Genomic DNA, 13,632 nt, shown 5'->3' with positions numbered 1-13,632 from the left:
TTTCAAAGCCTGTGCACTTTCTACTACTACCTTTTTTATTTCTATAAATTTATTTATTTTATTTTTGGCTGCGTTGGGTCTTCATTTCTGCGTGCGGGCTTTCTCTAGTTGCACTGAGCGGGGGCTACTCTTTGTTGCAGTGCACAGGCTTCTCATCACAGTGGCTTCTCTGGTTGTGAAGCATGGGCTCTAGGCATGCGGGCTTCAGTAGTTGTGGCACACGGGCTCAGTAGCTGTGGCTTGCGGGCTCTAGAGCGCAGGCTCAGTACTTGTGGCTCATGGGCTTAGTTGCTCCGTGGCATGTGGGATCTTCCCGGACCAGGGCTCGAACCTGTGTCCCCTGCATTGGCATGCAGATTCTTAACCACTGCGCCACCAGGGAGGCCCTCTACTACTACTTTTTAACTACTACTAATGCTTTGCTACTTTAGTGTGGTCCCTGGACCAGTAGCATTGGCATCACTCGAGAATTTGTTAGAAATGCAGAATTCTCAGTCAACCACAGAACTACAGAATCAGAATCTGCATTTTACCAAGATCTTCAGGTCATTTATGTGTACATTAAAGCTTGACAGGCTGTATGTTGTAACAGTCTGTCTCTCTGAATATCACTACTATTATTCCTTCCACTGGTTCTCAATGTGGTGGAGGATAGGGTGGAGGGAAGAGGAGGGTGTTTTGCCTTCAGGGACAGTTGACGGTGTCTGAAGACATTTTTCAGTTGTCACAACTGGGGCAAGGTAGGAGGTGCTCCTGTAATCCAATGGGTGGAGGCCAGAGATGCTGCTACACATCCTACAGTTCACAGGACAGTCCCCACCACAAAGAACCCTCCAGCCAAAATGTCAATAGTGCCAAGGTTGAGAAATCCCGACATTGCTGATAATAGTGTCCATCCTCTTTGGGTCTGGGGTCTGTTTAAAGAAGAAAAACTAAGAGTTTTTCATTGCAAAATTATGGCCGAACAATGTCACAAAAAATTCCTTTCCCTGTGGGTCAGTCTCTCACAACATGTATCAAATAGTAACTTTGATCAGGGGTCAGTAAACTGTGGTCCACAAGACAAGTCCAACCCACTGCAGTTTGAGAACTAAGAATGAGTTTTACATTTTTAAATGATTGAAGAAAACTTTTTTTAAGTTTAAAAATTTTTTTATTTTATTTTATTCTTTGGCCATGCTGTGTGGCTTGTGGGATTGTAGTTCCCCGACCAGGGATTGAACCCAGGCCCTCGGCAGTGAAAGCATGCAGTCCTAACCACTGGACTGCCAGGGAAAAAATTTTAATAACATTTCCTCACTTGTGAAAATTACATGAAATTCAAATTTCAATGTCCATAAAGAAAGTTTTATTGGAACAAAGTCATGTCTATTATTTTTTACTTTTATCAAAGTCTGCTTTTTAAAAAACAGCTCTACTGAGATATAATTCACATACCTTAAAATTCACCTATTTAAAGTGTACAGGTAAATGGTTTTTAGCATAGTCACCGAGTTGTGCAGCCATCAGAGTCAAGTTTAGAACATTTTCATCACCTTAAAAAGAAACCTCGTACTCTTTAGCTATAGCGCCCCATCCCCGCACCTAATTTCCCAGCCCTAAGCAACCACAAATCTACTTTCATTATAGATATCCCTATAATAGACTTGTATATGAATGAAATAATATATGATCTTTTGTAACTTGCTTCTTCCACTTATAATGTTTTCAAGGTTCATCCATGTTGTAGCATGTATTGTTACCTCCTTCCTTTTTATTGCTAAATAATATCTCATTGTACACACAGACCACATTTTGTTTATCCATCCATCATCTGATGGACATTTGGGTTGTTCCACCTTTTGGCTTTTACGAATAATGCTGCTATAAACATTCATGTACAAGCTTCTCTATAGACATGTTTTCACTTTTGAGTAGATACCTACAAGTAAAATTGCTGGACCATATGGTAACTCTATGTTCAACTGTTTAAGGAACTGCCAGACTCTTCCAAAGTCGCTGCACCATTTTACATCACCACCAGCGGTATATGAGGATTCCAATTTTTTCATATTCTCACCAACACTTGTTACTATATGTCTTTTTTTCTTTTTTAAATTTATTTAATTTATTTACTTTTGGCTGCATTGGGTCTTCGTTGCTGCTCACGGGCTTTCTCTAGTTGCGGTGAGCAGGGGCTATTCTTCGTTGTGGTGTACGGCTTCTTATTGCGGTGGCTTCTCTTGTTGCAGAGCATGGGCTCTAGGTGAGCGGGCTTCAGTACTTGTAGCACGTGGGCTCAGTAGTTGTGGCTTGCGGGCTCTAGAGCAAAGCCTCCGTAGGTGTGGCACATGGGCTTAGTCGCTCAACGGCATGTGGGATCTTCCCGGACCAGGGTTCGAACCTGTGTCACCTGCACTGGCAGGCAAATTCTTAACCACTGTGCCACCAGGGAAGTCCCTATATGTCTTTTTGATTCTAGTCATACAACTGGTTGGCTCTCATTATGGTAAAATGGTATTTCCAATATATTTAAAATGATGAAAGGGAAGAACCTACAACCAAGATTACTCTCCCTGGCAAGGATCTCATTCAGATTTGATGGGGAAATCAAAAGCTTTACAGACAAGCAAAAGCTAAGAGAATTCACTACCACCAAACCAGCTCTACAACAAATGCTAAAGGAACTTCTCTAAGTGGGAAACACAAGAGAAGAAAAGGGCCTACAAAAACAAACCCATAACAATTAAGAAAATGGTAATAGGGACATACATATCGCTAATTACCTTAAATGTGACTGGATTAAATGCTCCAACCAAAAGACACAGGCTCGCTGAATGGATACAAAAACAAGACCCATATATATACTGTCTACAAGAGACCCACTTCAGACCTAGGGACACATACAGACTGAAAGGGAGGGGATGGAAAAAGATATTCCATGCAAATGGAAATCAAAAGAAAGCTGGAGCAGCAATACTCATATCAGATAAAATAGACTTTAAAATAAAGAATGTTACAAGAGACAAGGAAGGACACTACATAATGATCAAGGGATCAATCCAAGAAGAAGATATAACAATTACAAGTATATATGCACCCAACATAGGAGCACCTCAATACATAAGGCAACTACTAACAGCTATAAAAGAGGAAATCGACAGTAACACAATAATAGTGGGGGACTTTAACACCTCACTTACACCAATGGACAGATCATCCAGACAGATAAGTGATAAGGAAACACAAGCTTTAAACAATACATTAAACAAGATTGACTTAACTGATATTTATAGGACATTCCATCCAAAAACAGCAGATTACACTTCTGTCTCAAGTGGTCATGGAACATTCTCCAAGATGGATCACACCCTGAATCACAAATCAAGCCTTGGTAAATTTAAGGAAACTGAAATCATATCAAGTATTTTTTCCGACCACAACGCTATGAGACTAGATATCAATTACAGGAAAAAATCTGTAAAACCTACAAACACATGGAGGCTAAACAATACACTACTAAATAACCAAGAGATCACTGAAGAAATCAAAGAGGAAATCAAAAAATACTTAGAAACAAATGACAATAAAAACACAACGACCTGGACTTCCCTGGTGGCACAGTGGTTAAAAATCCACCTGCCAATGCAGGGGACACGGGTTCAAGCCTTGGTCCGGGAAGATCCCACATGCCGTGGAGCAACTAAGCCTGTGTGCCACAACTACTGAGTCCGGGCTCTAGAGCCTGCGAGCCACAACTACTGAAGCCCGTGTGCCTAGAGCCCATTCTCCGCAACAAGAGACGTCATTTCAGTGAGAAGCCTGTGCACCAAAATGAAGAGTAGCCCCCACTCACCACAACTAGAGAAAGCCCGTGCACTGCAACAAAGACCCAACACAGACAAAATAAGTAACTAAATAAACAAATTTAAAAACAAACAAACAAACACAAAGACCCAAAACCTATGGGATGCAACAAAAGCAGTTCTAAGAGGGAAGTTTAGAGCAATACAAGAAACAAAAACCTTACACCTAAAGCAATTAGAGAAAGAAGAACAAAAAAACCCCAAAGTTAGCAGAAGGAAAGAAATCATAAAGATCAGATCAGAAATAAATGAAAAAGAAATGAAGGAAACAATAGCAAAGATCAATAAAACTAAAAGCTGGTTCTTTGAGAAGATAAACAAAATTGATAGACCATTAGCCAGATTCATCAAGGAAAAAAGCGAGAAGACTCAAATCAATAGAATTAGAAATGAAAAAGGAGAAGTAACAACTGACACTGCAGAAATACAAAGGATCATGAGAGATTCCTACAGCAACTATATGCCAATAAAATGGACAACCTGGAAGAAACGGACAAATTCTTAGAAAAGCACAACCTTCCGAGACTTAATGAGGAAGAAATAGAAAATATAAACACCCAATCACAAGCACTGAAATTGAAACTGTGATTAAAAATCTTCCAACAAACAAAAGCCCAGGAACAGATGGCTTCATAGACTAATTCTATCAAACATTTAGAGAAGAGCTAAAACCTATCCTTCTCAAACTCTTCCAAAATATAGCAGAGGCAGGAACACTCCCAAACTCATTCTACGAGGCCATCACCATGATACCAAAATCAGACAAAGATGCCGCAAAAAAAGAAAACTACAGGCCAATATCACTGATGAACATAGATGTAAAAATCCTCAACAAAATACTAGCAAACAGAATCCAACAGCACATTAAAAGGATCATACAACATGATCAAGTGGGGTTTATTCCTGGAATGCAAGGACTCTTCAACATAAGCAAATCAATCAATGTGAAAAACCATATTAACAAATTGAAGGAGAAAAACCATATGATCATCTCAAAGATGCAGAAAAAGCTTTCAACAAAATTCAACACCCATTTATGAAAAAAACACTCCAGAAAGTAGGCATAGAGGGAACTTACCTCAACATAATGAAGGCCATATATGACAAACCCACAGCCAATATCGTTCCCAATGGTGAAAAACTGAAACCATTTCCTCTAAGATCAGGAACAAGACAAGGCTGCCGACTCTCACCACTATTATTCAACATAGTTTTGGAAGTTTTAGCCACAGCAATCAGAGAAGAAAATGAAATAAAAGGAATCCAAATCGGAAAAGAAGAAGTAAAACAGTCACTGTTTGCAGATGACATGATACTATACATAGAGAATCCTAAAGATACTACCAGAAAACTACTAGAGCTAATCAATGAATTTGTTAGAGTGGCAGAATACAAAATTAATGCACAGAAATCTTTTGCATTCCTATACACTAATGATGAAAAATCTGAAAGAGAAATTAAGTAAACACTCCCATTTACCACTGCAACAAAAAGAATAAAATACCTAGGAATGAACCTACCTAAGGCGACAAAAGACCTGTATGCAGAAAACTATAAGACACTGATGAAAGAAATTAAAGATGATACAAACAGATGGAGAGATATACCATGCTCTTGGATTGGAAGAATGAACATTGTGAAAATGACTCTACTACCCAAAGCAATCTACAGATTCAATGCAAGCCCTATCAAACTACCACTGGCATTTTCCACAGAACTAGAACAAAAAATTTTACAATGTGTATGGAAACACAAACGACCCCAAATAGCCAAAGCAATCTTGAGAAAGAAAAACGAAGCTGGAGGATTCAGACTCTCTGACTTCAGACTATACTACAAAGCTACAGTAATCAAGACAATATGGTCCTAGCACAAAAACAGAAATATAGATCAATGGAACAGGATAGAAAGCCCAGAGATAAACCCACGCACATATGGTCACCTTATCTTTGATAAAGGAGGCAAGAATATACAATGGAGAAAAGACAGCCTCTTCAATAAGTGGTGCTGGGAAAACTGGACAGCTACATGTAAGAGAATGAAATTAGAACACTCCCTAACACCATACACAAAAATAAACTCAAAATGGATTAATGACCTAAATGTAAGGCCAGACAGTATAAAACTCTTAGAGGAAAACATAGGAAGAACACTCATGACATAAGTCATGGCAAGATCCTTTTTGACCCACCCCCTAGAGAAATGGAAATAAAACCAAAAATAAACAAATGGGACCTGATGAAACTTAAAAGCTTTTGCACAGCAAAGGAAAACATAAATAGGACGAAAAGACAACCCTCAGAATGGTAGAAAATATTTGCAAATGAAGCAACTGACAAAGGATTAAACTCCAAGCAGCTCATGCAGCTCAATATGAAAAAAGCAAACAACCCAATCCAAAAATGGGCAGAGGACCTAAATTGACATTTCTCCGAAAAAGATATACAGATTGCCAACAAACACATGAAAGCGTGCTCAACAACACTAATCATTAGAGAAATGCAAATCAAAACTACAATAAGGTATCACCTCACACCAGTTAGAATGGCCATAATCAAAAAATCTACAATAAATGCTAGAGAGGGTGTGGAGAAAAGGGAACCCTCTTGCACTGTTGGTGGGAATGTAAATTGATACAGCCACTATGGAGAACAGTATGGAGGTTCCTTACAAAACTACAAATAGAACTACCATACGACCCAGCAATCCCACTATTGGGCATATAACCTGAGAAAACCATAATTCAAAAAGAGTTATGTACCACAGTGTTCACTGCAGCTCTATTTACAATAGCCAGGACATGGAAGCCACCTAAGTATCCATCGACAGATGAATGGATAAAGAAGATGTGGCACATATATACAATGGAATATTACTCAGCCATAAAAAGAAGTGAAACTGAGTTATTTGTGGCGAGGTGGATGAACCTAGAGACTGTCAAACAGAGTGAAGTAAGTCAGAAAGAGAAAAACAAATACCATATGCTAACACATATATATGGAATCTAAAAAGAAAAGGTTCTGAAGAACCTAGTGGCAGGACAGGAATAAAGATTCAGATGTAGGGCTTCCCTGGTGGCACAGTGGTTGAGAGTCCGCCTGCCAAAGCAGCGGACACGGGTTTGTGCCCCGGTCTGGGAAGATCCCACATGCCGCGGAGCGGCTGGGCCCGTGAGCCATGCCACTGAGCCTGTGCGCCCGGAGCCTGTGCTCCACAACGGGAGAGGCCACAACAGTGAGAGGCCCGCGTACCGCAAAAAAAAAAAAAAAAAGATGCAGATGTAGAGAATGGCCTTGAGGACACGGGGAGGGGGAAGGGTAAGCTGGGACGAAGTGAGAGAGTGGCATGGACATATATACACTACCAAATGTAAAATAGATAGCTAGTGAGAAGAGTGCTTTGTGTCCACCTAAAGGGATGGGATAGGGAGGGTGGGAGGGAGATGCAAGAGGGAGGAGATATGGGGATGTATGTATATGTATAGCTGATTCACTTTGTTATACAGCAGAAACTAACACACCATTGTAAAGCAATTATACTCCAATAAAGATGTTAAATAAATAATTTAAATATCTGTATACAAAATAATATTATGTGTAAACAGACATAGGTTTACTTCTTCCTTTCCAATATAGATGCCTTTTATTTCATGTCTTGCCTAATTGTCCTGGCTAGAACCAGCAGTACAATGTTGAATAGAAGTGGTGAGAGGGGACATCCTTGTCTTATTCCTGATCTTAAAGAGTAAACATCCAGTCTTTCACCATTAAGTGTGATATTGGGCTGTTCCCTTCTATTCCTATTTTGTTGGGTGCTTTTATCATGAAATGCTGTTGCACTTTGTCAAGTGCTTTTTCTGCATCGATTGAGATAATCCTGTAATTTCTGCTTTTTGTTCTATTGATATTATATATTACATTAATTGATTTTTGGATGTTAAACCAACCTTGCATTTCTGGGATAAATCTCACTTGGTTATGGAGTATAGTTTTTTTAATATGTTGCTGGATTCCTAATATTTTTGTTAAGGATTGTGGCTTCCATACTCATATAAGAGATATTGATCTCTAGTTTTCTTGTGTTATCTTTGTCTTATTTCAGTATCAGGATAATGATGGTCTCATAAAATGAGCTGGGATGTGGTCCCTCCTCTTCTAGTTTTTTGGAAACGTTTGTGAAGAATTGGTATTTATTGATCTTGAAATGTTTGGTAGAATTCAGTGGTGAAGCCACCTGGGCCACTAGTGGGTAGCACATGGGTTTTTTACTGTGAGTAGTATTTTTATTGCTAATTTACTCTTTCTTCTTGAGTCACTTTTGGTAGCTGGTTTCATTTTAGGAATTTGTCCACTTCATTTAAGTTATTTAATTATTTGGGATACAACTGCCATTTTATTTTTTGTTTTCTATGTTTTTCTTGTCTTTTTAAATTCTCTATTCCTCCTTTACTATTTGATTTGCATTAAGTGAATAGTTTCTAATGAAGCATTTAAATTTCTTTAATAGTTTTTCCACTATTTATTTATTTATTTTTCCACTGTATTTTTAAAGATTTTTTTTTTTAAAGTGGTTATTCTAGGGTTTAACCACATAATCCTGACTTATCAGAATCAGCTTCAGAGGGACTTCCCTGGCAGTCCAGTGGTTAAGACTTCGCCTTCCAATGCAGGTTCAACCCCTGGTTGGGGAGCTAAGATCCCACACGCCTTGGGGCCAAAAAACAGAAGCAAAATTGTAACAAACTCAATAAAAACTTTAAAAATGGTTCACACCAAAAATATATATATATTGGACTTCCCTGGTGGCGCAGTGGTTAAGAATCCGCCTGCCAATGCAGGGGACATGGGTTCAAGCCCTGGTCCCGGTAGATCCCACATGCCGTGGAGCAACTAAGCCCATGCACCACAACTACTGAGCCTGCGCTCTAGAGCCCGCAAGCCACAACTACTGAGCCCACGTGCCGCAACTACTGAAGCCTGCATGCCTAGATCCCGTGCTCCACAACAAGAGAAGCCACTGCAATGAGAAGCCCGCGCACCTTAACAAAGAGCAGCCCCCGCTCGCCGCAAGTAGAGAAAGCCCGCGCGCAGCAATGAAAATCAAATGCAGCCAAAAAGTAAATAATTAAACAAATTTTAAAAATATATATATATATTAAAAAAAAGAATCAGCTTCAGATTTATACTAGCTTAACTGCAGCGATTATATAGAAATGTTATTCTACATAGTTCTGTTCCCTTCCCCCTTTTTTATAGTATTATAATTATTGTATACTATATCTATTAAAGTTACAAACCCAGCAATATATTGTTGTAGTTATTACTTTACCATCTGTAATCATTTCCTTAGCCTATTACAGCTTGGTTTTCACCCACCTCCTTTGTACTGTTATTGGCACACCTATTAAACATATATTACGTTTCCATGTTATAGGCCCAACAATATAGTATATACAAATATTATTGTATATTATATACAAATTATTTTATATAATTGCATTTTAAATCAGTTAAAAGGAGGAAAATATACATTTATACTGTCTTTTATAATTATGTTATTACATTTACTGGTGCTCTTTGATTTTTTTCACGCGGATTTGAATTACTATCTGGGGTCACTTGCTTTAGGCCTGAAAAGCTTCCTTTAATATTTCTTGTAAGGTGGGTCTTTAAACAACAAAGTCTCTGTTTTTGTTTATCTGGGAAATTCTTTATTTAACTTTGTTTTTGAAATGTCCTTTTCATTTATATCCAGCTATGTTGGAGATAGGTTTCCTAGTTGACAAGTTTTTTCTTTGAGCACTTTGAATGTTATCCCACTGCCTCTGGCCTCCACAGCTTCTGCTGAGAACTTAGCTGTTAATCTTATTGGGGTTCCCTTATAAGTGTCAAGTCATTTTTCTCTTGTTGCTTTCCAGATTTTCTCCCTGTCCGACTTTCAGCATTTTTACTATGATGTGTCTGTGAATCTCTTTGTGTTTATCCTCCCTGGAGTTCATTGAGCTTCCTGAATATACAGGTTATTGTTTTTCAATTAATTTAGGAAGTTTCAGCCAATTTTTTTGGAATATTTTTTCTCTCTCCTCTCCTCTGGTAGTCCCATTACACATGTTGGTGCACTGAATGATCCTCACATTTCTCTGAGGTTCTGTACATTTTTCTTCATTCTTTTTCTCTCTACTCTTCACCTTACATAATCTCTATCAATCTATCATCAAGTATACTAATTATTTCTTCTGCCTGTTGGAATCTACCTTGAGCCCCTCTAGTGAATTTTTTATTTCAGTCATTGTATTTTCTAATTCCAGAATTTTTTAAATTAATTTATTTAATTTATTTTATTATTTTGGCTGCGTTGGGTCTTTGTTGCTGTGCACGGGCTTTCTCTAGTTGTGGTGAGCGGGGGCTACTCTTTGTTGTGGTGTGCAGGCTTCTCATTGCAGTGGCTCCTCTTGTTGCAGAGCATGGGCTCTAAGCACCCGGGCTTCAGGAGTTGTGGCACACGGGCTTAGTTGCTCCACGGCATGTGGGATCTTCCCAGACCAGGGCTTGAACCCATGTCCCCTGCATTGGCAGGCGGATTCTTAACCACTGTGCCACCCGGGAAGCCCCAATTCCAGGATTTTAATTTGGTTCTTTTTATAATTCATATCGCTTTACTGATACTATCTAGTTGATGCAAAAATGTCATTATACCTTCCTTCTTAATCATGCTTTCTTTTAGTTCTGTGAACATACTTACAGCAACTCTAGGGAGTGGTCCCCCCACCCAACTGGGCTGGTTACTGTTATTTGCTTGTTTATTTGTTTAGTGACTGGCTGGACTGTTTTACTGAAATCTATTTCCCCTGTCACAGTGTTGAGGTCTATGATGTTGCTCCTCAGGAAGACATATCTTTGGATTTGCCCAAAGTCACCCAAGATGACAGTGGTCTTAGTAGGACTCTCCCTCTCTTTCCCTGGTCACACCCAACTGTTAAACTCCACTAATTGTGGTATATTATTCTATTATTTTCAACAATGCTCTGGGGCATAACTTGTTCTATAAAGTAATCCAATCAAAAGGTGGCTCTTTTGAGATTAGTGTTTGATATTTGTCCTGACCCCAGGAGGGCTCTTCCCAGCTGTCTTATTCTCTCCTGCAAACTAGCTGGCTTACAGTCTAGGCTGTATCTTTATTAAATCCACAAATCTCCTCCCAATTGCCTTTCACTAAAACCTCCACAGTTCTTGAAAGCACCCTTAGGCATAAATTTCTCCACACTCTACTGCAAATGAAGTCACTATTTTCTGGGAAGAGATTAGGAGCCTGCTTCTCCCTCCAGGCAAAATCTCTGAGCTCTTGATAGAAGTGGGGAGGGGGAGACACACTAGCCTGAGGTCTTCTCAGTTTGCCTCTCCTGGCTGGTACCACCATCTCACAAACTGAGGGTGGGGATAGAGCAAATGGGACCCCAGTACTCTCGGTGGGCCATGCCCAGAGTACAGCTTCCATTCCATAAGTAGGAGCTGGGTGAAGGAAGGAAGCCCCATCTTTCAGCTTCACTCAACCAGGATTTAGCCTCAGCAGCAAGTAGCCTTGGGCAGGAGAAGCCCTAAAGTCATGCTCCTCCTGGGAAGAAAGCTGTCTGACTGGGAGCTAGGGGAAGAGGGAGCCCAGTGTACTGGGTTGCAGCCATTGTTGAGAGCTGGGAGCAGGGACGGTAGTAGTGGTCTTGCTTCAAATACCACAAACTCTTGGGACTTCCCTGGCAGTCCAGTGGTTAAGACTCCATGCTTCCACTGTAGGGGGCCATGGGTTTGATCCCCGGTCAGGGAACTAAGATCCCTTATGCCTCTCGGCCAAAACAAAAACAAATACCACAAACTCTTGCCTTTCTTACCGAATTATCATAGATTTTCTTGAGTAGCTGTTTCTTCACTGGATGTTTGCCCTTAGGACAATTTCCAGAGGGTTTAAAATTTTTTTTTTTTTTAATGTTCTACCAGTTTACAGGGAACCAGGTCAGTGGAGTTCCTCACCCTGTCATGCTGGAAGTTGATCCTGTCTAAGGCTGCTTTTGTGCTACCATGGTAGAGCTCAGTTGAGTAGTTGCAACTGAGACCCTAAAGCCGGCAAAGCTGAAAATATTTACTATGTGGGCCTTTACAGAAAAAGTTTGCCAACCCCTGACTTAGGTTACTGCTGCCAATGCTGCTGGTCCACAGGCCACACTTTGAGTAGCAAGGACTTAAACTACTTGAGAGGCAGTACTGTATTGGCTAAGATCTTGAATCAAAACCCCCCCTTCGCCATTTACTAGATATATGGTTTGGGGTACCTACCTCATTGAGTTGTTTTGAGAATTAAGTGTATGAATATCTGGCATTTAGGAAGTATTCAATAAATGATAACTGTTACCATCATGATAGAAACTGTATGGAAAGTTTAAGACACCGTCTCTTTCCTCAAAGTTTTGTTTTGTTTTTTCCCAGAAAATTTAAGCTGTGAAAAAGGGAAACAAGTACTATAGACTTTCCAATAAAACGAGATGCAACTTATAATATCTGGGGTACATAATATTATCTAATAAAGTTTAAACTCTATAGAGCTGGAGCTTAAGCGTGACACTGAAAACTAGAATTCGCTACCACGAATGCTTTCAGACTCTTGCAGTAACAATGAATGAAAACCTTCAGGAAGTGCTTCCAAACCCGAAAGCCCCATTGAAAAAAAGCAGCGATTATCTTTAACATGAGGATTTGGGCCTAGATGGCCCCTTCCAGTTCTGGTTGACTCTATCTCTGCCCAGAGCTGATATAAACAGAATCCTGAAGCTTCCACTTCCACTGTCACCGCGGCAAGGGCGTCCGCGTCGGTGCCGGACCAGCACCCGGCCGGATCCCGCCGCGCTCCCCTTCGCCGCAGCCCGTTGCAGCCAGTTACCTCGCAATTGAACTCCATCTCCGCGTCCATGGTGACGATCCGCACTGTGAACGTCTTGGGCTGCTTCCTCTTGAGCGAGCTGAAGCTCATTCGGGAAGCGATGGCCCCGGCCATGGCGCGGGGCTCAGGTTCGGGACCCTCGCGCCCCGAGGCCTGCGCTCTGGACCTTTTAGCCTCCCTGGAGGAGCCTCACAGGCCTCAGGGCCACCATGGTGGCCGGCCGGCCGGCCCGGGAGCTGGCTGAGCGGCGCGGGCCCCCAGCGGCCAGCATGGACCGCGAGGACCCTGCCCCGGGAACCGAAATGGGAGTTGGGGGGCGAACCCTGACGGCCACGGGAAGGGATCGCGATCGGGGACCGACGGGGCGGGCACGGCCCGGCTCTCCGGGACTCGGGCCGGGGACGCTGGTGACGCCCGGGGACGGGGCCCCTAGACGCCGGAGGCCCAGACCCCGCGCGCTTCTCAGCCGCCGAGGGAGGTGTCGGGGCCGCGCTGCAGCCGGGCACGCACGTGCGCGCGTGGCTGTCACCGTCTTCACTCCGCGTGCCCGCGGGAAGCGTCCCCTCCCCGCAGCCCCCGGCCTGCTCCCCGCCCCGCCCTCGGGCCCCCTAGATCACTACACGCGGTGCAACCTAACTCGGCGGCTGCCGCCCCGACGCCGCGGTTGGCTGAGAACCCCGAGGGAGGAGGAACTTTCCCGCTCTGTCCCACCTTCTTCAACAACACTTCACCAATTGAAAGTTCGGATCTAATTGGAGGCGCCGGCCGGGGCTCGGCGTTGAGTGGCTGAGGCGGCAGTCTCTCCGAATGCTTTTGTTCGCAGGGATAAGCCTACTCTAGCAAGACTGGTTGAGGTGGCGGA

General features: G+C 41.9%; 1 protein-coding gene across 5 annotated transcripts in view; it reads right to left on the bottom strand.

Annotated features, from left to right (window-relative positions):
• Positions 1–13,321, bottom strand: part of NF2 (NF2, moesin-ezrin-radixin like (MERLIN) tumor suppressor) — a gene marked incomplete at its 3' end in the record, with an annotated part of 78,623 nt that extends 65,302 nt beyond the window's left edge. For all 5 annotated transcript variants that reach the window (XM_082668099.1, XM_082668098.1, XM_082668097.1 and 2 more), the window contains exon 1: positions 12,771–13,321. In XM_082668099.1, coding sequence (XP_082524225.1) covers positions 12,771–12,884 — 114 coding nt within the window. In that variant the 5' untranslated portion in view covers positions 12,885–13,321. The remainder of the gene's footprint in view (positions 1–12,770) is intronic.
• Between the last annotated feature and the right edge of the window lie 311 nt (positions 13,322–13,632).

This window comes from Grampus griseus (assembly GCF_964374135.1).
Source record: "Grampus griseus genome assembly, chromosome: 12".
In the NCBI taxonomy this organism is placed as follows: domain Eukaryota; kingdom Metazoa; phylum Chordata; class Mammalia; order Artiodactyla; family Delphinidae; genus Grampus; species Grampus griseus.
Note: the sequence above shows the minus strand (reverse complement) of the source record. Positions and strands in the feature narration are given on the sequence as shown.